This window comes from Erithacus rubecula, assembly GCF_903797595.1.
Source record: "Erithacus rubecula genome assembly, chromosome: 20".
Classification (NCBI taxonomy): Eukaryota; Metazoa; Chordata; class Aves; order Passeriformes; family Muscicapidae; genus Erithacus; species Erithacus rubecula.
In genome coordinates this window covers 7,221,770-7,244,348 of record NC_136672.1, presented here as the reverse complement: position 1 = coordinate 7,244,348, position 22,579 = coordinate 7,221,770, and the positions used below count along the sequence as shown (strand labels likewise).

Below are 22,579 nucleotides of genomic sequence, written 5' to 3'. Positions count from 1 at the left end.
GGCTGCTCCTCCTTGGAGTGGGGAGTGCTGCTAACTCAAGCACCAGGAACACAGAATTGAACACAGCCAACCTAAACAGTTGCTGTTGACTTAATATGGAGCCACATGAAAGTCCCTCAGAGCAGCACTTGTAAAAAGGCCACTGAGTTTTGGAGCTGGGTTTGGAGTCCTGTGTGTCTTGAGCTGAGGGTTAAGAATCCCATCAGTTCCCAGAAAATGAAACATTTCCCAAGCCAAGCCAGAGCAGCATTTCCTGAGCTCCTGGAGAGCTTTGCCCACAGTCAGTTCTGCACAGCCCAGCCTGTTCCACAACCACAAATATTTTTCTTAAAGGATTTTACTTTACTTACCTCAGTGGTACCAGGCACCTCCTGAGTGTCAGAAAAAGACTTAAAACTATTCCTACAGCAGCCTGCTACAAGAGGAATTTCAAGAGATGAAGAATGTTATGTGGTACAGAATCACTCCAATATAAAGGTGTAGTTTTATTAATTTAAAGGCTATCACATGCACTTTAATATCTTTCCCACTTACTTTTTAAAATTCAGAAATAAAAATGAAAATTTGCTGTTCACAGTGTTGCACATGTTGACAACTGCTCTTTACAAATTCTCTTCCAAATTATGCTAGAACCATTTTCTCAATATACACAGTTGAGCTTAAGCAAAATAATTTTCACAAAACTATTTCACAGAAAGGAAGAGATAAGGGGAGATCAAGAGAAATAACCTAGGAAACAAGTATGCCAGTGCACAAAAATAGACTGGAACATTTGGAGATTGTAGGTAAGAAAATGTATTCTCAACCCCAGAGAATGTGAACTGGTGGATTATCTGAGGAGGGAAACGCTCACTGGAGCAGCTGAAGAGATGCAGAGATCTATTTCTAACATCTTTAATTTCTAGGCAGGTTTGTAGGAGAGAGAGGGAGAGGCTGCAGGTCTGTGCCACGCTGGGTGTGTGGGAGGCACAGGCAGGCTGTCCCCTGAGCTGATCCCACAGGACAGCTCTGAGCTGCTCTCATGCAGCCCCTGCTCCTGCCTGAGCCACAGTCCCCATCCCAAACAGCTGCTGCCCTTTGGAGAGCTCCTGGCACAGCCCTGAGCACACTGAACCAGCCTGCAAGGGGCAAGTGGTGCCTCAAACCTCTCCTGAGCAGACCTGGGGAGCTGCAGTCTGTGAGCAGGCTGGGTATCACTGAAATATGAACAGAAAGTGCTGTCACAAAGCATCCAAATGACTGCTACAGCTACAGCAAATACCACAAGAAATTCAGAACATCACATGTCTTCTGTAGGTCATGAATCTGTGCATTCTGAGAAAAGCAATTTAAATAAAAATGCTTCTGGAGTGTGCAAGCCTGGAACTGAAGCACATGCTCTGTCCCTCTGGCCTGATCTCTCTGTGCTCTCTGGGAGACAAAGGAGGCTCTGGAGCACACAGGAGCCACTGGAGCAAAAATGGCTAAACCATTCATGTGTTATTGCTAGGAGAAGTTTTCTTAGAAATGTAAGTTACTGTGGGTCTGCTGAGCAAGCTTTTTTTCCCTAATCCACACCACCTGTGTAGATTCACAGATAATTTGGGTCTGACCTAGTTAAAAGTACAAAACAAATTTTTCCTATTTGCTTATTCAATACACCCTGACATCTACTTCCTGCAAAGCCTCTAAAGGCCTCTTTTGTGAGCTTCAGGAAGAACATTTGGGGATGTGCTCTCCAGCTCTCAGGCCAAGCACAGGAGATTATTGGGCTGCTATTCAGAAGCCTGACTTGGATTTCAAAAAAAAAGGTCAATTATTTTGGTTCAAAAGGATCAACCATTCCAGTGAGCCTGACCTGGCACTGCTCTGCACTGCTGAGGACTGAGAGCGTGGTCCAGGCACCAGAGCTGTGAGTGAGTCTGGTTTTGATCTTCATTCCTCAGAGGACAAGGATTCCTAACTCCAGTGCCACACCTGCTGAGGACAGACCTCAAAAAATGCAGCTGCAGCCTGTGCCTTCCTCACACTGCCACAATTCCCTTCTGCCTCCTGGAATGAAGCTGAGATAGAAATTTCCTTTAGAAATCCATCAGTGCTTCTGCAGGTTCAGGTCTGTCTCATTCTTTAGTAATGCCCACTATTGTATGCACAACACATGGATAAAGAACCTCCAGAAAATGTAGAATCATGAATTTGACAAAGCTGACATCAGCCATTGTGCTCTGAATAATGAGATTTAAAATATCCTGTGCTATTGAGGTACACAGAAACCTCATTAACTTGCACTAGCACCCCCCATCATTTTCTTTATCCTCTTTAAAACATCACTGATGTGTACAAAATGATTTTGTTCTACTTAAAAGACCAATTCTGTGGAGGTGACTGCTTTCTGCTGATCCTGGAGGAGGTTTCACAGGTTTCATTGTACTTGAAACTTCACAGCTTCCACTAAAGTATTTGATGTGTGTCTGTATCAGTTTAGCAGAGTACAAATGTAGAATAATTTTCATATTGCCTCATATTGTCAGAGTATGATGTCCTCTACAAAAACTTCCTTTTCACTTGACAACTTATCAAAGAAACCTTTTTTCTAAAGCTCAACAACCAATCTTAGTAAGTATTTGTTTAAAAAGTCATCAGGGCTCCAATATTTGTAATAAATCACTAAATTTCTAGTAGCAAAACTTATTTGCAGATTTTGCCCATAGAAATAAGAGTTTTCAGTTAAGTCATCTACATAATTCTCACTGGCATTGGTTCAATTTTACATCTCTCAGTCAACCATCAGCTGGAATCTACCACCAGTGGTCCCATCTTAAATCTCACGTTGCTCAAAGCTGTGCAAATTTCAGCTGACCTGGGAAATTCAGCTTCAGGTCAGTGAAATTATGGGTCTGTGGGGAAATCATGAAAAGACTGGACTGGGCCCTAAGGTGAGACTGATCCTGGCACAGCAAAGTGGGGCAGATTAAGGACTCCTGTGGCACCTGCATCCTTTGCAGCACAACAAACCCATCTCAAAACCAGCACAACTTCCTCCAGCTTGGAGTTACCAGGTACTACTACATCACACTAGAAAATAGGTGGATTAAAACCTGTGCATCTTCTAACTAAGGGACTAAAACCAGACAAACTACTGTCTGTCCAGAGCTGTCCTCAGCTCTTGGGGGCAGGAAGGTCCCTGATGGCATCCTCCTCCTCCTCGCAGCACAGCAAGCTCAGCGCGCTGGTGACGGGGTGGATCCAGGATGTTGTTTGTGTCACGTGGCTGAAAACCAACAAGAAATGCTATTAGCAACCCAAAAGAGGATTACCCACCCCAAAACAGGGAATTCCAGGTGGAGTCTGCAGTTGTGACAATTATCATGACACCTTCAAACACTGAATTGTCTTTTTTCTTGAAAAGAAAATGTGGATTCTTCAGACAGCCAGAACTTGGATTGGAGGTTCCATTTCCCAGTACAATAAAGAGAATGCTTTTGTATGAGACTCCTGGTACAGACTGGTGACATTTCTTGTTAATTACTGGAGCTGCAGACAATTAGCACAGCAGGATATTAACACTGCAGTCTCACTGGTAACAGCCTGAGGGAGGCAGGGTGGTCCAGGGGACGTTGAGTAAATGTGGAGTCACATCACAGGAACACACTCAGCTCTTCACATCAGGAGCCCTGCAAGTGCCCAAGGCCAGGCTGGATGGGGTTTGGAGCAATCTGGGATGGTGGAAGGTGCCCCTGCCCATGGAGTGAGGGGGTATTTAAGGTCATTCCCACCCAAACAACTCTATGTTTTCTATTCTATTATAATTAATTAATCCCTCTTCTTGCAGAAAGAATCAATTAAAAAATTATGGTTTTTCCATGTCCTCTAGCCCAAATTCTGGATGTGCTCCCACAGCCTTTACACACACAATAAAAGGGCATCAGTGCTGATTTTTATGTTTAAACCTACAGTTGACATGCAGGCTAAGCTGCTTTATAGTTTCTGGAAAGCTTCTGTGTGAATGGAAAGAGCCCAGGCAGGACTCAGTAAGGACAGACACATGGACAGGTTTGGAGTCTGTGCTGAGAACACTGCACACCTTGTGAGTGGTGTGTGCATGTGAGCCATACTGTGTGTGGGCAACACACTGCCTCTTCTCCCTTCTGGAATAATGTGTTCTTGGGAAAGGAAATAGCTCCTTTTCACTTGAAAAAAAAAAAAATCTTGCTAATAAATTCACAGCTTTTATAGTAAAGTCAGTGCAAAGATTAATTTTGTAATATAAGTTCACTACAACAACAAGCTGAAGAATATTGCAGGTATACTAAATGCCACAAGGGATAAATGGCACTTCTCACATATTGTAGCACAACATCCTTAAAACCCAGGTCTGTACTCACTTTTCAGGTTAAATTAAATTTGAAGGAACTACTCTGGATTTACCTTTTCAAGTGAGAACAGGTTTTATCTTTCTCTGTGCAAGATCCCTCTCTTGAATAAGTGATTATGGAAACACAGATTGAAGTAGGAAATCCAGCCAATGTTCCAGTACTGAGTGATGGGTTTGGGATTTTTTTTCCCATCAACATGATCATACCATTCCCACCTTTCAGCTGAGTGCACTGAGCTCAGAACCAGCTGGGTGTGATGAGGATGACACTGTTCACCAAGAGGTAAATATGATCCTAATGTACATCCCAGCTGGGGCTGCTCTCAACAGGTAACCTGTGAATTCAGGCACTGAGGCAAAGCCTGAGCAAGGAAGACAAAGTAGAATACAAAGGCCATCCCCTCAGTTCTCATACACTAAAAAAATAAAACAAAACAACCCAACCAAAAAAACCACAAAAAACCCCCACCAACAAAAAACCAACCAAACAGACAACACAAACAAAAAAACCCCCAAAGCACCAGTTATGTGCAAAACCAATTCAGAAGTGCTCTTTTGGTCAGAGCAGGACTGGATGGACTCCATTCATTCTTTTCTTACAAAAATTTGCATTACTGGGGTTGTAGGATTAGTTTCACAGGAGTTAAAACAAAAGGATAAATAAAAAACATGTTCCTACAGAAAATACACTGCAGCAGACAATGACCACTCTCAAGGACAGGAATTGTTTCATTCTAAGAAAGCAAATGTACTTTTCTTACTAGGAATAAGAACAACTTGCCAAACATTTCCAATGTCTACCTTTAGAAAGTCAGGTGACAGCCAACACAAAGAACATAAAAAGAATAGTTTTACAATGTTTTATGAGAGACTTGAGAACAAATTCTGCAACCAAGAGCAATGTTCCCATTATTCCACAACACAGGGAAATGTATGCATTCACATTTATATTATGAATATATTACATTTGTAAATATACTCAGAAAAATATCCTTGCAGCATATTTCTGCAATGTTTTCTATAATGTCAGGAAATACCTTGTTTCCCAATTAAAATGTACTGGAGATGTGCTCCAAACTGAAGTTCCAGCATTTATTGGTATAACAACACAGAACTTCTTCCAATACCTGTAGAATTATGGGAGCTGAATGAACTGGATTCCATCCATTCCACCTCTGCCACTGCAAGATTTATTGCCTCCAGCACTATTTTAAGTGTTTATATTGCCTACTTCTATCAAACCATATCTGAGCAATCCATTGCTGGATTTAAATAAGAACAGAATGATTTTAAAATTTGTTTCTTTTTCCCATTTGACTTCCTTGTGTAGCATGCCCTGACCTGCTGTGTACCTGAAGCCTTGGCTCCATTTTCTCCTGAGCATGCAGAATCAACCCTGTGAAATGGGAGAGACTGCACAGGAGTGAAGAGTTACATGGAAAGGCATCCACAGGTCTTTGATGTAGCCAACTAAAAAATTCTTTGTAAAGTGTTTCTTCTTCTTCAGATTTTTCTCCTACATCCTCCAGGGCCAGGAGGCAAATGACAGCATGCCCAACTTCCTGCTACTTGCTGTAAGAACTTCAGCTTGCTCTCACACAAATTAAATGCACAAAATTCTCCACATCTTTACCAGTGCAAAGCTGTGGCACTGAAATCTGGGTTAAAACTCTCTGTATTTGATGGCATAAGATTGTTTCATCACTGCTAAGAAAGGAAAGAACCAGTTTTCATTCCTTTTCAAAACACAAGCTTTGCTCTGTTGTCATGCTGCTGCAAATGCTGCTGGTTTGAACCCAGCTCCTTTCAGCTTGCTCTAAACTTTATCCCATGGGCAATTCTCTTAAGACAGTTTGGTTTAAACCCTTTGCCAAAATCCTTCCTAGGAAAAGAGCTCTTATAAATAACCCTTAAGTCCAGATACCATGTCTCACACCGTAGACAGACACACACAATATGCACAGATTATTCTAGGTAGAGAATAAATGTATAAACCCTGCTGCTATTTATTTTTAGCTCTCCAAAAGTGCTGTGACTAAAGAGCTTTGACATAATCAGTCCGAAGAGATAATCCCAGATTTACTGGTTTGGAGAACATTCTTGTATTAGAAATACATCCTCTCTGATTTGTTGTGTTAGGGCCAGCAACAAAAAGTGAGAGGGAGTCAAAATCTACCTCCAGGTTTTGCTTAATTGATGCAACTGGTTTGAATATTAAAGGAATGCTTGGAAAGCCAGCATTACAAAGTTTAAATGTACAACATTTTCCATTTGCAAGTGTTCTTGCTCAAAAGTCTAATTTAACATTTTCAGAGCAATTAGCAACATTTAAAGATTTTTAGGTTTTCAAACAAATTACTGCTATCGGAGGGCAGCCAAATTTATTGCTAGAAAACAGAAACATTTGATCTGGAAATATGTCAATAGATTAGTCTGTCTTTTTAACATTAGCAAACTGCAGGACAAATTTCAGAGCTTGGGAAAACAAAATATGAGAACAGAGGGATGTTTTGGCAAAGAAATAGCAGCGGATTATTTCAAATGCCATTATAATTACTCTCCTTATGGCTCTTCCTTCTTCACATGGAAAATTATTTATTTTAAAACTACAACCTCAGATTATCTTTTAAGAATAGAATAACTCAAACATTCAGAGAAAGGCGAGTGGAAAAAATATCAGCATATATAGATATAATACAGATTTTAAGCATTGTCAAGACATTTTTTTCAATTTAAACTGTGTTCTCCAGCCAGGGCCAAACTCTGGAGCCTCACAGGGAACTGTGAAGTCTTGCAGACACCACAAGTGCTGTGGGTCTCACTGCAGGATGTTGAGCTACAAACCTGACATGCAGCATTACTGAAAGTTGTTTTTTTTCCCCCTTTTGACGTGGAATGACATTCACAACACCTGGCTCAATGTTTCAACTGCACCAGGGTTCCTGAGCTTTAAAAGGAGCCACCTTGTGAAAGACTCATTTCTCTGAGGAGATGCCACCTTAAGCAATTATTCAGTCAAATATAAATGAATAGGGACCATTACTCAGTAGGGGCCAAAAGGGATTTAGTTGTATCTGAACTTAAAAAGCCAAATTCTGCCCCCAGATGAGCCCTGTTCTCTACCCAACTGAGCAGTTTGGAAGATGAAAGTGAACTCTGTTTGTGTAAAACAACACAAACCCCATGTTTTCCTCCTTAATGAGCATACCCCACAAACTAAATCCATGTAATCCATTGTAGTAATTTTGCTAAACTTTTAATCTGCCCTTGCTTTTTGATTTCCCAATCTTCACTAGCCCTTTAACATAAACAAGAGTGCTCAGCTGAAGAATATTGGTTCTTGATGAAGCTGTTCCTGATCTCTGCACAAAATTTCTGCACACTGGTGGCCCCCAGTGCTGCTGAGAGCCTGAGCCAGGGCTGCACACCTGAGAGCTTCACCCTCTGATGCTTTCATGTTGCCATTGCCATGCTCATGAAAAATGCAGCAAACAGCACTGCCAGATGTAGATGCAAAGGGTTTGAAGGGGACATGCTCTGCACTACCCAGAAATGTATAAATTCCTCATTGTGCTTTGGGAGTTTTCAGACTTGCACGTGTCCCAGTGGGAAGGGCTGGGGTTGCTGTGACAGGAGTGTGTGCCACCTGCCAGAGGACTGGGAACACCAACTCCTCATCCCCCCCTGCCCATGCCCTGCAGCCCCTGGGCACTGCTTGGAGGGCAATGAGGAACAGAACTGCAGGAAAATAAAGAGCAGTGCCCCTGAATGAAGATCCTGAAACTTAATCCTTCATGCAGAGGCTCTGCCATCCTCCCTGCTTGCTCAAGCACAGACTGTGTCACTCTGTGCTGGACTACACACAAGATTTGCTGGAATTTTTGCCTTTGGCTTTTGTTTTCAGGCCTTTCTGTTCCTGCTCCCCTTCCCCTTGTGCTTGGACAGCTTTTGCTTTGCAAGGATCCTTTATCCCTTTCAAATCCATGTCCCAAATGTCACACCTCAGAGAAGGCTCTCAGCTCTTGCTCTCATGCTTCTCTAAAGCAACTCTCTTAAGCCATGATCAGAATCCCTTGGGCACATTTGGAAATGTATAATTAGAAAATATACAATCAAACATAGATCCTGCACAAAAATGGAGCTGCCCCAGCTTGCACCAGCATCTTGAGGACCTTCACATCCTGGCAAGGAGAGAGAATGATCCTTCTATATTAGAGCAGATCACAGTGGAGCAGGAGTTCAGGAATTCCAGGGAATTGCTGCTGCTGCAGGCAGTCCATGGATCATGGCAATAGCTGGCCTTAGTTACAGCCAGGCTCCCTCACATGGCTGTGCAGTTTAGATAAATGCTGCAATATTTGGAAGGCAGCATGGCCAAAATGCTGGAAGTGGGTTAATTCTATTGCCCTCAAATCTCTACCTGCTTCTGAATCACTCTACAATTCTATTAAATATAACATGGAGCTGCTGCTCCTGCATCTCACACATTTTGGGAATGCATTCCTAACTTGAACTATTTCTCAGCTTTCCAGACCAGTGCTTTTAACACCTTGCTGTTGTCCCTTATGAGTTTAAACTTGTATTCATTTTTTGTTCCTTCAGCTCTGCAGAGCCAGCCAAGGTGTCTGTCGTGGCTGGAATCCCCTTTGGAAAGGCCAGGGTTGGAAAGCAGATACTAAATGCTGTCAAGCACTGGAAAACTCTTGCTATTTTGAAGAGCAAATGCTGGGAGGATCTGCCAGGAATAACTTATTCTGAGCTGTAACTAAAGCATTTTAATTTAGCAGATAAGCAATTAGAGCAAAACAAAACAACTGAGTGATATTGATGCAAGTCTAATCAATCAATCAATCAATCAATCAATCAATCCTGAGAGCATCTAAGGATGCAAGTTCCAGACATGAATCCAGTTTGGGAAGGGTTTTTGCACTGCATTTATCAAGATCTGATTATTTGAATGGAAACATTCGTTTTTAATTTTTCCTTTTTTTTTTGTTAAAATGAATTTAAGCCTATATCCTCTTTCCAACCTCCAATAGTACCCCAGGAGATGCTGGGCAGGTCCTGGAAAATGTCAATGACCTTAATTTTACAGGCTGTAATAAGATCAAGAGCACTTGTCACCTCATGGAGCTGTGTCCTGAGGCAACATAAATGTTTCTTGTATTTCCCTCAGGGATTGCAGATTTTGCTTGAGTATTAATTAAAGATTGAGGGATATAAAGTGAAACCCCAGAAGACAGTCTTGCTATTTATTCCTTGATTAAACCGATTAAATCCTTGTCTACTCAGAAAAATCTATGAACCATTTCAGAGGGCAGTAATCACCAGGAAGAAGATTTATCCAGCCAAACAGTGTGTGCTGCATCATTAAAAATTGTCAACAATAAACAAATGGTTTGAGCTGAAATAAAACCAGAAACAACAGCAGGATCTGAGCCAAGGCTGAACCAGAACTCAGGTCTGAGTGACAGCACAGGCACTCCTCAGCTTGAAAGCTGTACCTGAAATCTGCCTCCCCCAGCACCAGCCCAGTGCTGCTCCTGCTTTAATGTGTGCAGCTACTCACACTCCTGTCTCTAAGTGAGCTGCATAAAAAATTTAGTGCTGGGTATTTGCAAATGAATCAGAGCGTGTTCAAAGCTTTTGTTTAAAGTCCTCAGTACTAAAGTGACATGAACCTGGAGCAGTGACTTTGCTCAGGATGAAGCACCTTGCTGAGTGCTTTGATTTGCTTCTGATGGCCCTCCCAAAACCCAGGGAGCAAAATGATTTCACTTTCTCGTGTTTTCTCACAGAAGTTATAACAGATTCCTTCTGTGACAGGCCAGGAGCTGGGCAGAGTGTGCAGTATCTGTGGAAGCTGAAAGAATGTTTCTCCATTTTGGTTCTTGATATTAAAAAACAAACAACCTCTCAGGAAACAAAAAAAAAGATTGCCCAACCAAAAGCAGCTTAAGGTCTTAACATTCTTGTATTACAAGCTCATGTTATCATAAAATCCAATGCCAAGTTTCCTAGTTCTACATCTGAGATTATTTTACTTATAGTCATGCAAAATTATTTCAGTGAGAATCAGAGACACTGAATTCTAAAAATCCAAGAGAAACATGTCAGGACTACCCAGATTCACATGGCTACATCTATCTGAATGTATGTGAACTGATGCTGAGCTGATGGATGGAGACAGCTTTGGATCCCTGGACATTAAACAGCAGTAACAGCAGATAGCACTTGCTGAGTGCTCAGCCAGTTCTATTTAAATATTTGCCACTTCTTCTGACTTTATAACTATTCTTTATTTTCATTCAGGAGGATTTGAGGATGACAGGTAAAAGAAAATATTTTCAAAAACAAACTTTTTTTTTAAATGTGTGAAATGTTAAATAGAAAACATCTAAATTTTAAGAGATGCAAAGTAACTGCAGCTTTCTCTGAACTCAGTGGAACCAGCACTGCATGCCTCAAATTACCCTTCCCTACCCACAAAACATCAGAGTTAAGATGGGGACACCTACAATGATGATTTGGAAACTGCTAATTTTGGTGCAAGTAACTTGCCTACTGCTTTACAAGGAGCTGGGAGCAGAGCTGGCACTGGATTCAGTCCAGGGGAATTTCAGCTCCATGCTGAAATCAGTATGGCAGATCATGGGTTTTCCTTGGTTTGCTGCTCTGAACTAACTGAAAATTAAGTGGAACATGCAGAAATTTACTTCTACATAATGTCTGCTATGATTTGAACCTAAATGATTTCTTCTAGCAAGGTCACAACCCTTGCTAGAGATAAGCTGCAGATAACCAGGATATTTTAATACACCAGAGTCTTCAGGAATGAGCTGAGCACACCTCAGTGTTTAGGGGTTTGCATCCTTCATTTTTAAAGCAGCAGAAATGTGCAGAGAACATTTAGAAAAGGAACAAATTTATATGTACAAGTTATCATGCAGTAAGTAAAATCAATGTGATTTATTTCCTTTTATTATTATATTGCTAACTCTAAAGCTGTAAAACTTCAATGTTTATACCCCAGAAGTTCTTAATCTGTCACACATGCTCAGCTATTCTTAGCTCAGCTAAAATGATAAACAGTTTCTGTGAATGCCCAGTTTTCAGTAAAATGAATGGTGTCTCTTTCCCAAGCAAGACCAAACAAAACAGAATTTTATAGTATCTAAGTACAATGTGTGTGCTTTCCAAGCAGAAACCTGATTTGTTAGGTGTGATTTAAAAACCCACTAGAACACATCATATGTATTTTATTAGTATTGACCTTAGGCTTCTACTTAACCTGGAGCAAATTCTTCACCTTCCCATGGAGGCACCTGAAGTACACAATGCCTCCATGGGAAACTTCTGATTTTTAGATAAATTGCTGAAAGACAACCCTAAACAAAGAATTACTGTTTCCCCTTTGTTGTAAGACAGAAAACATCACAGGCCCTAGTATATCTAAAGGACAAGATCCCAAAAGTTTTAAAATACTTGAGAACTTCTACTTGTCTTTTGTGAAAATTTAAGATAAGTGTTCTTGAAGAAAAGAGCTGTTAATGTAAAATATTTGGAATCTAGTCCTATTAAAATGCTAGAAAAACAATGTTTGCAGGGGTAAAATTCACAGCTGGTTCTTACAAGCCACACACATATGCAAGGAGTGGGTGGGAGTAGGAGGGAGCATAGCAAGGCCTACCTAATTTTAGGTGCCAGCCTCATGATACAGACCTGCCATATGTTAAAGGTGAACACAGTGGGAGGATGGAAGAGATTAACTAGAATGGGTTTTCTGGGGGAAAATTGGTGTGTCCCAGCTATGGGGTTTTATGCTGTTCTTCTGTGATTCTAAACTAGCAGGATGAAACATGCTAGTTTAATTAATTAATTGGAAGATATGGTGCCTTCCTGGGAGGGCATTTCTGCACTGACTCTTTCTCCTACTTGAAAATCAAACCCAGAAAATTCTAATTCACAAGATCAGTGCAGTGGTAGAATGAATAGACACAGTTTGCACTGCTGGAACATACAGCAAAAGTGAGATTTTGTTCTAGTGGTGGCTGGTTACAAAACTTTGTAAACTCATTTAATGCCTGAACTAAGCCTGGGCAAAACCAGCCACATAAAAACTTTAAAAGTGGATAAGATGGCCTTTCCCCTATTTACAAACATTTTCCCATCCTAGTGTCTCCCAGCTGTAAGAGCTCTCACACTCATCTGGGTGTAGGTGATATTTCATGAGGGCTCACTGGCCCTTTGTGTTTCTGATGAAATGCCTGTTTGGGACAGAAATTCCTATTAGAAATTCACTAACTTGAAAAAGGCCTTCATCCATCATCTCATAAGGAAAGTTAATTAATGAACCTTTTTACCTTATTACATGGGGTCTCTTCAATCTCTGATCCTCAAGTTCAAGACTGAGAATAAAAAATGGGGGAGGATCCAGAGGAAAGTCACCAAGATGATGAGAGGGTTGGAGAACTTGGTACATGAGAAAATCCTGAAGGAATTGGGTTTGTTCAGCCCACTCTTCTCACAAAGATGTTGGGCACAGACAAGAAGCAATGAGCACAAGTTGATTTAGGGGAATTTTAGATTAACAAAGTATTCTTCATTGTGAGAGCAACTAAACATTTAAATGGGATACCCAGCCAGTATAAAAAGGATTGAAATTCCAAATGTAAACAGGTGAGGAAACAGGCACCAGTGCTTTTTTCTCTTGATGGGGCATGAATCTGGTGCCATGTGTGAATGACTGGAGGAATTGCTATGTTAAAGTACAACAGTGTTTGTCCCCTCTGTTATTTTAAAGTACACCAAGTTATCTTAAAACACATATGGGCCCAAATTTCACCTTTACTACCTGGCAGGGGGGAAGTTACATTTGCAGTGAAGTTGATCCCTGTCTACTGCTGTAATTTTTTTCCTTTTGAAAATTGTTTATTTATTTTATTTTAGTAAGACACTTGAACTTGCTTTTTTCCTAGTGCACACTGAGCTGTAATTCAGAAAGGCTTCCATTCCAGTTTGCTGTTCCATAGTAAAGCTGTATAGATGAGTTTAATGCCCAGACCAGGCTCAGGTCAGTTTTAGCAGGTTTCTCACACTTGCAGCACTGACTAGTCCTGATAATCTGCTTGATTGAAAATAATTAAGAGGCTGAAATGATTTGCTGGATAAAAGTGGTAATTTCAAAAGTTGTCCTAAGGTCAGGATTCATGGACAAGATGCAGCTTTGCCTGGTAGGGACAAGGAGCTGCTCAGCCCCATGTAAATGTTTTATTCATGTCACTTATTCACATAAGTGGGTTTCACTTTAGTGTGTAACACAAGCCAGCTGGTTTGCTTCTTTTAAACTCTGATTTCTCATGCACCTCATATTGCTACACCCCTTCAGAGATATTTATGGAAATTTCACAGCAAGCTGTCTCAAGCTCCATGTGCTATTAAGATTCCTTTCTGGGGTGTTTACTGCATTAGATTTATAATGTATAGATTTATGGACTCAGCTACTTGATGGCCCAGTAAAGCATGTTGGAACTGAAGGCAACTGCTAATTAAAATAATATTTGATTGTATATCTGTATACAGGGAAGTGGGCTAGGGTTGAAATACTCTTAAGCCCCTCATGGCTTTGGCTGGGCTAAAAATGAATGAAAGGATTCTGAAGGAGAATAAAAGGATTGACATTCAGAGCCAAAGGGAACAAGAAGGTTACAGCATTAGTACCAGGGCTGTGAAGTACCAACTATTCTGATAATCCCCATTTAAACAATTAAGATTAAATCCTACTGGAAAGGATCAGCTGATAAGATGGCCCCTCAAGCAAAGTTCCTTCTAGAAAAAGGATATTTTCAATGTTGGTTTTCACCCTGAAATCTCCACCAGTTGGTGTTAGAAACAAGGGACAGTGCAAGCTGTGCTCCTTGCTGCAAACAGTTAACCTGACAGGTGACTTCATGTGCATTGCACAGTGTAGTCAGAGTTAGGGATTGCCAGGCATGCAAACAGCCTGGCTTACACTCTGCAAAGGCATTTGCAAACAGTGATGAAAGCAAAACAAGGACATAGTTAAAAATAATATTAATTACCATGATGTGTTATTGAAATGCTCAGTTAATCCCATTCTAATGAGCTGCACTAAGAGCTCCTAACACCACTGCAGTGTGGTGACTCCACTCAGATGAAGTTTTCAGCCAGTGATCATAAAGGGTGATTTCACACCCTTCTCTGCCATTAAATGGGTAAATTTTCCTTGTCTCCCTTCCTCACAAAGACTGACAGGCAGAACTTTTTAGGACAGATTACAGAAGGTAACAGCAATGGGAAACCTGGGTACAGTCACCAGGAGCAAATGAAGAGTCACTAACAGTGAGACCTGCAGAAATCCCTGAAAAAGCTTTTTCATGTGAACTCCTGAGTTCCAGCCTGTATTTTCAGCAAGTGGGGGATAAGATGCAAAATGTCTGATGCTTTCTGCACCACCTAGAGTAGCTGAGATTCTACTCTTGCTAATAAGCATCTGCTTGTCACATCTGCAATGGTTCAGCATCCAATGCAGAGCTCAGAAAGAAGTGTCTGACATACCCAGCAAACCCATTCTGCTGAGTCACTGAGATACATCTGTATGAGAAACACAGGAACAAACCCAAAAAACCCCAAGGGGGATGCTTCAACCATGTGTAATTTCTTCTATTCTGATTCTAAATTTTATTTGTTATTATTGATAATACAATCTTCCAGCTCAGTTTCCAGTCACACAGGTACAAACCCAGAGTTTTACCCAGAAAACTTCCCAACTCCCTGCATGAACAGAGTGCCCAAGGGAACAGTGCTCTATTTTAATAGTTACTTTTATATTTATTTCTTTGCTATGAAATTGGCTTTTAATTCCCTTTCATTTCCTAAGCTATTTTTCTAATTTTTTATTTTCTTTGGTATAAATCTCATGTAGTAACCTACATCTGTCTGCAAATAAAAGGCAGCCTTTGATTAGAGCTGGAATGCAGGATCATATACAGTGTGTTTGGAAACCTCTGCAGAAAAAAAACATGTCTGCTTTAATACATCTCACTCGAGGCAGCACGGGGTGAGGCAAGGACAGCTGAGCAGTGTGCTTGAATAAAAAAGGAAAAAAAAACCCTGCTTTTCTTGGCCAGTTAATACATCAGTGTTATTTATGTGACTTCTGGAAGAGTTTGGGATAAAAGTAATTTCTTTGCTGCCCTTCCTGTCTTTTAGGAGACTGGAGAAATCCACCTGCAAAACTCTGTGTTTCTGGCACCTATAACAATTAAATACTGGAAGTTTCAGCAGCTAGAATACTTACTATTAACTAGATCATTATATATATGGAATGGAGGTGAGTTATATTTTTCACCATTTCCTTCTATCTTTTAGAGGAATAATAAAAAAACCCTATTATATATATTCATCTTCACTATATTACAGAAAAAGCAAAGCATACAGTGCAATGTGAAGTATTTTTTTTCCATTAATTCTAGGACTGAAAATGTGTTTAGTTTGATGTGCTACTATTTCAACTCTGACCTGTTTTCCCCAGCACTACTCACTTGATAAAATATTTGATTCCATCAGCTGTATAAGCTTCTTCCCATCCATAAGGCAGACCTAAGAGGAAATAAAGAAATAAGAAGTCTCTCAAAACTCAAGTGACCCAGAGAACAGTTTTGTGATAGTGTAAGTTACAATGCTGTCATTTCAAATGTCATAAAAAGATTACAAATAAATTCCTACTTTTGTAACAGATAATAATATAAATATTCTATAACATAAATAATAAATAAATAAATAAAACCCCAGAAAACAATATAAATATAATATAAAGATAATAAAATAAAATAAGTATAAATATAAAATATAAAAAATAAAATAAATTTAACTAATGCTTGCTGTGCCACAAAGCTACTAGCTTTGATGATACATTTATCATTTTTGATGATTTGATGATACATTTATTACCAGATGATACTTTTTGATAAGTATCATTTGATGACACTTCTATTACTAGAATCATGAGTAATACTTTTAGTAGGGTACTATTCTATATTTCTTTAAAAATTAAATTGTCCTAGCAAATTTTTACCTTTTTAATAACTATTTGTTCACAATAACTCTTTGTAGGGTTTGAGAAATGCTGGAGAAAGAAGCATCAGTCACTGTGTAAAAATGCTCCCTCTTTTGTGATACTGTACTGTAAAGTAAATAATGGCAAGTGCAAAGTCCTGAAAAACTGTGGTTTTTTTAAGACTAGAAATATATAATAAATTTAAATATGCAAAAAAAAAAAAAAAAAATCTTGAAAGGTTTTGCCTGAACCTCATCTTGAAATGTTAAGTGCCTTAGGAGTTAAACTATTTTTGTTCCCATCCCAGTGTATCTCAAAGACCAGCTCATTAGAACCATCTGTGAGGCTGCTTTTGGTTTAAAACTTTTATTTGGAAAATGTGCTGGACTGCACGCACCATCTGAGCTTTGAAACTGCCTCCTCCCAAGGACTGCCCTAAGTGCACATGTTCATTTGTTAAAATATCTTTTTTTTGAAAGGCTGATTTTCTTCTGTTGTCACACCTTTGTCTCTGGTGTCTTGTCTGGAGAGGGGTAACTTCAGTTCTCCAGTGCAAACAGAGTTCATTGCAGCCACTGAACCAGGACTGGGCACTCTGGAGCTGGTACAAACCTCCAGGGAAGGAATTACACCTGCAGGCACCAAGTGAGGAGCAACAAGTGCCTCAGGAAGGGAACTCTAGAATGGGGAACTAGAACAGCACTGTGATCACTCAGTACAGCTTGAAAAAGAAAAAAAATGTATTGGATTGTTTTTTTTTTTTTTTTCTATCACTTTTACCCCCATTAGTCACTTATCTCAGGCTTCTTCCCATTTTCAGTTTAGAACAGATCTATACAATCTGTTCCTCAAAACACACCACCCACTACCTTTCAAAGAGAATAATACACAGCTACTTCCCTTTAAACACAAGGTAGCTGCTGTGTAGCAGTTCTCAGGCTGATTCCATTATGAAGGGAGGAAGAAAAGGATGTTTTAAGCTATAAATATGCCAGACATGCTCACTGGTTTTTCCTTCCTCTCCCATGAAAGATGGGACCTTTATTCAACATGGGAATTTTCTCATTATTTAAATGGCAATGGGATTCATCCCTCAATTGCTTCCATCTACCCTGGCCTTTCCTTTTTCCTGCATGAAACATGCATGTCCAAATAAATGACAATGGATTTGCTCAATTTTGAGTAAAAGCTCAGCATCTGCTCTGCACTCACATGGATCCCCTACATCACCTGTTCCATTTATCGGTGATAATTTCCACTGGTGATTTGATTAAAATTATGTCTTTTTTTCCTCTTCTAAATGAAGAACTGTACATAGGCAGCAACAACTGATGCTCTGTATTCTTCCCTTACCCACTGAAGACTTTGCTTTTCAAAAACACTGAATACATTTGTCACCTAGAAAAGAAACTCTGGAAATATCTCCAGTGCTTTATTTGCCTTTTTGGCTTTGTATGCATTAGATTGTGTATCTTCTCCATTTCTTTATATGCTTCCACATTCTTCCTACATCTGTAGATTTTTTAATGCTTCTATTTTCCACATTTTTACTTCTCTCCACTAGTTTTTCAGTGCTGTTCTCTTTACTACTTTCCTTCCCTTTCAGATTTGTATTTCTGTTTCTTGTATTTCCCCTGGTAACTAGGAAGCTCTCATATTTTGCATTATATTTCCCCAGACATCATCTCCACTTCCTCCAAGCTCACTGTCTCCATGAATCATTCATAAGTTGATCTACTTCCTCCTGCTTTATTTTTTCACACCCTCTGGCATCTAATTTGTTGTCTGTCCCAGGACTTGCTTTGAAAGGCTGCTAAGCTCTCACCTGGAGGAAATGGGAAGTAAAGGAGCTGAAAAATCAGAAAAACAGTCTGAAATAAAGAGGATTTAGCCTACATAAAATCCAGCAAAATCAGATTTCCTGCATATTTATAATTTCTTGTGTGAACTGCTACAGTCTCTTTGATGAATCTTCATAAATAATATATTTGGCTGCAGCTGTCTGCATAGATCATCTTAAGAACTTACAGATTTATAGTATTTAAAAACTAGTTCATTTCAGCAGAAAACACAGGGCTTCTTGCTATTCCAATATTTGTGACTATTTTACCTTCTGCAAGGTAAAGAAAAGGTAAAACTGCAAAAAGCAATTGTGCATGCAAAAGGAAGAGAGGTCTCCTGAGGGAGAGCACTTTAGTCAAAACACACAATAACCTAGCAGCATTTTGTTCTGAGTATATGCATTTCATTAGGGTTAATGCCAAAGAAATGTCTGTAATTCCCTGTGAAAAACACAGCCAAGGAAGCAGTTGCTGCTGTTTGTGCCCCAGCAGCAGGGCAGGGTCCCTGGGGACTGCTCCTCCTGCCAGAGCTGCCTGCTGGGATAACCACAGCTCTGCAGTTATATAAAGCTGAGAGGAAATGAAGCCCTTGGGCAAACAGAATCTCCCTGATAAGTGTGCAGCTCATTGATCTTTATCACCTTGTTGGTTTAACAGGACAAAAAACTGCACCAGCACTGACACTGTGGGTCCCAGGAAAAAAAACCAACCAAACAAAAAAAAACAACAAAAGAGATGAGCATCAGCCTGAATTATAAAGCTGGAGGAAGTGACAGACATGGAAGAGTTTGCCTGTAGCTCCCAGGAAAAAATGTGTGTACTCTCCCTCAATACCACTGGACATGGCATGAATCCCTCATCAGGGGGAAATAGAGGTATTAGGGGAAAAGCCTCATTTCCCTGGGCACTTATCAAACCTAGAAACTGCAGTAATGTAGTTGGGTGATTTTTTTCCCCCCTAAATCATCTAGTTAAAAATTATTAAAGCAAAATATATGTGGAGATCAGCAGATGAAAGCAGTAAAGCAGATATGACAGCAGAATATTCAGTTGACTCAAAACTGACATCAAAATACTGCAGTCCAAACTTGCTCTATTTTGCTTATTTTTTGATGAAATTACTCAAAGGAAATGAGAGATTTAGAGCCTATAGTAAGAATCAGAAAAATGCACTGTGCATTCTATCTAGATTTGGCCTATTTAGATGCTTCAAGATAAATCTGTCCTTAAGTGCTTTCTTCTGGCCTTGGGGCCAGAGTTTAAAACCCTCCTTCCATGGCAAGCAGGCACCAAACATCTCTGGTGAGTCTGGAAGGAAGGATTAGGGACAACTGCCTCCCAGAGGTGCTAATCTCACCCCAAATGCTCTTCTGTGAAACACAAACTGATTTCCAGCACTGTTCACACCTTTGTTATCTATCATTAAACGGGTCCCTGGCTGAAATTCCCTTCCTGTTATGGGTAAACAGTCAGTATCTGGAATTAATATGAAGTTTAAGGGATGTAGTAACTATGTGGAATGCTAAAGCCACATTGTACACATATTCTGTTTCACAATGAACCATTCTTTGATCAACAACAGAAATAAGGATGTCTTTGTTTCATATCCTTTTATGATTTTCCAGTTGTACATATCTTTTTTACATACTAGACATGGGTTAGATTATACCCTTTATTTATCTCTGGATAATTTACTTGTATTTAGTATCAGAGTCTCAGAAATGATGTTTGTTTTAAGAAACAGGAATTGCCTGCTAAAAGGGTTTCCTGTACAGAGGATTCGCTAAAGGACATTAAAACCAGTTTTCTCTGTCATTTGATAAATGTGGTTTTGAATTCTGATCTCTTTTCAATAGCTATCATTTTCAGCTCTTATCAACATTTAAATCTTCCTCCAGTGGCTTCAATAATATAGGAAAATGTGTTAATTAAGATCCCAATGCCTTTGGCTCTTCTCTTCTGAACTATTTAAGCAATGCAAAGAGGATGGAAAGCTGCAGGTCAGATTTCTTGGATCTAACTTGACTGGTTTTGGACTCCTGAGTGCTACTGGAATATGGGAACATCCCAGAGATGAGGTATCATGGTGTGAGACCAGCAGAGGAAATCCTCTGTGACTTATGTAATTTGATACAGCTAAAGCAAAAATACATGGAGAAATATCCACCCTTGTCTGTCCAGAGTGTGCCAGGGAGTGCAGGCACAAAATGGACTGCTGTTTTTTCAGGCTATCAATGTCACAAGCTGTATTTTGCTGCTTTTCTGTCAATTAAATCATAAACACTCAGGTTCAAGAAAACAGCTTTCACAACTGAATATGCACTTCTAGCATTTGCTTGTGTGTCACTTCAGATCATTTCAAGTGCTCTTCCCAAAACCAAATACGTTTCCTTTCATAAATAATACTCTGCTGAGGGGACATTCCATTCTTCTTTTTACATATCAAATTCCATTTTAAAGAAATCATTCTTTTGTTTTGTTGTTGGTCACTTAATGAAACAAAGATGGACTCAGCAGTCTTCTAGTGGAGACATCTGGGAAATACCAACAACTGAAACTTCTGCTGATTTGGACCATGGGTGGCAGATTGGCTTGTGTTCCTTCAGTCTGTTCCTAGAAACCAGGCTTCAGGAACAGTATTTGTCATACTTTGGACATTCAGGCCATGGTGAAAGATAAGCTTGTGTTTTCCCACTGCCTATTAATCATAACATATTGACCCATCTTTGTGTTGGCAAACTCATTAATCTTGGATTAAAACAATTACGACTTACAATTTAGAAGGAGTTATTAAAGAGTTTGTTTCATGCTGAAGGATTATATGACCAACTTTTAGACAATTCTGAAATTACAGATTGTTATAAATGTCTTTCTTCTATTCTAATACTTGTCTGTGAAAAGCTTAGTACAGTTAATTAGAAACAGTTTGAATACAAGAGCAATTGCAATTTATGAACAATGACCAGTCAACTGACTAAAATTTAAGGAACCAAGAATGACCTCAAACAGCACATGTGGTCAGACATCAGTACAGACATTTTCCTCTCCTACCTAACAAGGAAGGAAATCCAAAGTTAGAACAAACTCTGCTGAATGTGAGGTTCTCCAGAAATGAGTGAGAGCTACAGTCACCTGAGCAATGAGGTTCCTGCTATGTGTCTTTAAGAAGAATAGAGAATTACCTTCAAAATTGCACCTTTTCAGAAGTTGAGTTTTGGAAAAACAACAGAAGAAAAACCCCCAAAGTACATATTTTTCAGATTAAGACTAATTGTTTACTTTCAGAAAACTTTTAGGAGCTGTAGGTTCCAAGCAATTTGGGCTGTTAGGATGAGAAGCAAAGAGAGGAACTGATGCACAATCTGTGCAGAAGGTTAGTAGCAGTCAAAATAATATAAAATAATCACCTCTTGGGAAAAAAAGTAATTCTTTAGCAACGTGGATTTAAAGAAAAACAATCAACAGCTTATTTCAATATGCTTCTAATCAAGTGGCTTCCAAAGTCTTTCCACATCACACATTTGATAGTCAGATGTTCAAAAATGGATTTTGAGGAGGCGAAGATACCAGGAAGCTGCTTGTCCCTCAGCATTGTCACACTTCAGTCATGGCTGCAATGCATTTGTTTAGCATTAGCTCAGGAGAGCACAAACTTCAGGAGTGAGGGATAGTGAAGGCTGGGAGGGGTTTCAGACCAGCTGCTTCTGACCAAACACTGGATCTATGGGCTCTTAATATTTGCTTTAAAAAATACATTTAACACACTGATTATCTGACACTGATTTTTGCATTTTTCACCTACACTGCTTCTAAAATGTGTCTGGCTGTCCAGTGAAAATACAGAAGGATGCAGTTACCAACCACTCCAAAATATTTGCTTACTGTGGTCAAGAATCTGTTGATAAGGTGGAGGTGACACAGAAAAATCAGAAAACTGCAGAATGCAGAAATCCACCTCTTTCACAGAAAAGGCTGCAAAGAAGAAGAAATAATACCAGTGTTCCATATCCTCTAGTGGCTCCCATCTGTTTAGTTTGCCAAGTTGAAGATGCTTTATTTCAGTGTTAATAGTTTCTATAGCTGTCTCTCAATTAGTGACACAGAGAAATGCAGTACCCAAGGACCACAGGGCTGGTAGTACTCCTTGCTAAGGTAGAAAAATGGTAAAAGCATGTTCCCCATCACATTTTTCTCAGCCTCTTCCAGTTTTTAAAAATAATATTAATTTCTATGAATTAATTGCAGGCTTTTTTTTTTTTTTTTTTCCCCACTACTGACTGTTAACATGATGCTGTCCACTTGGGA

The 22,579-nt window shown here is 39.6% G+C and overlaps 1 protein-coding gene across 5 annotated transcripts in view; it reads right to left on the bottom strand.

Annotated features, from left to right (window-relative positions):
• Window positions 1-465: 465 nt before the first annotated feature.
• STXBP4 (syntaxin binding protein 4) overlaps window positions 466-22,579 on the bottom strand; it is a 64,547-nt gene continuing 42,433 nt past the window's right edge. For all 5 annotated transcript variants that reach the window (XM_079323824.1, XM_079323826.1, XM_079323825.1 and 2 more), the window contains 2 exons: window positions 15,919-15,976; window positions 466-3,250 (listed from right to left, as the gene is read on the bottom strand). In XM_079323824.1, the coding sequence (XP_079179950.1) occupies window positions 3,139-3,250; window positions 15,919-15,976 (170 nt within the window). In that variant the 3' untranslated portion in view covers window positions 466-3,138. The remainder of the gene's footprint in view (window positions 3,251-15,918; window positions 15,977-22,579) is intronic.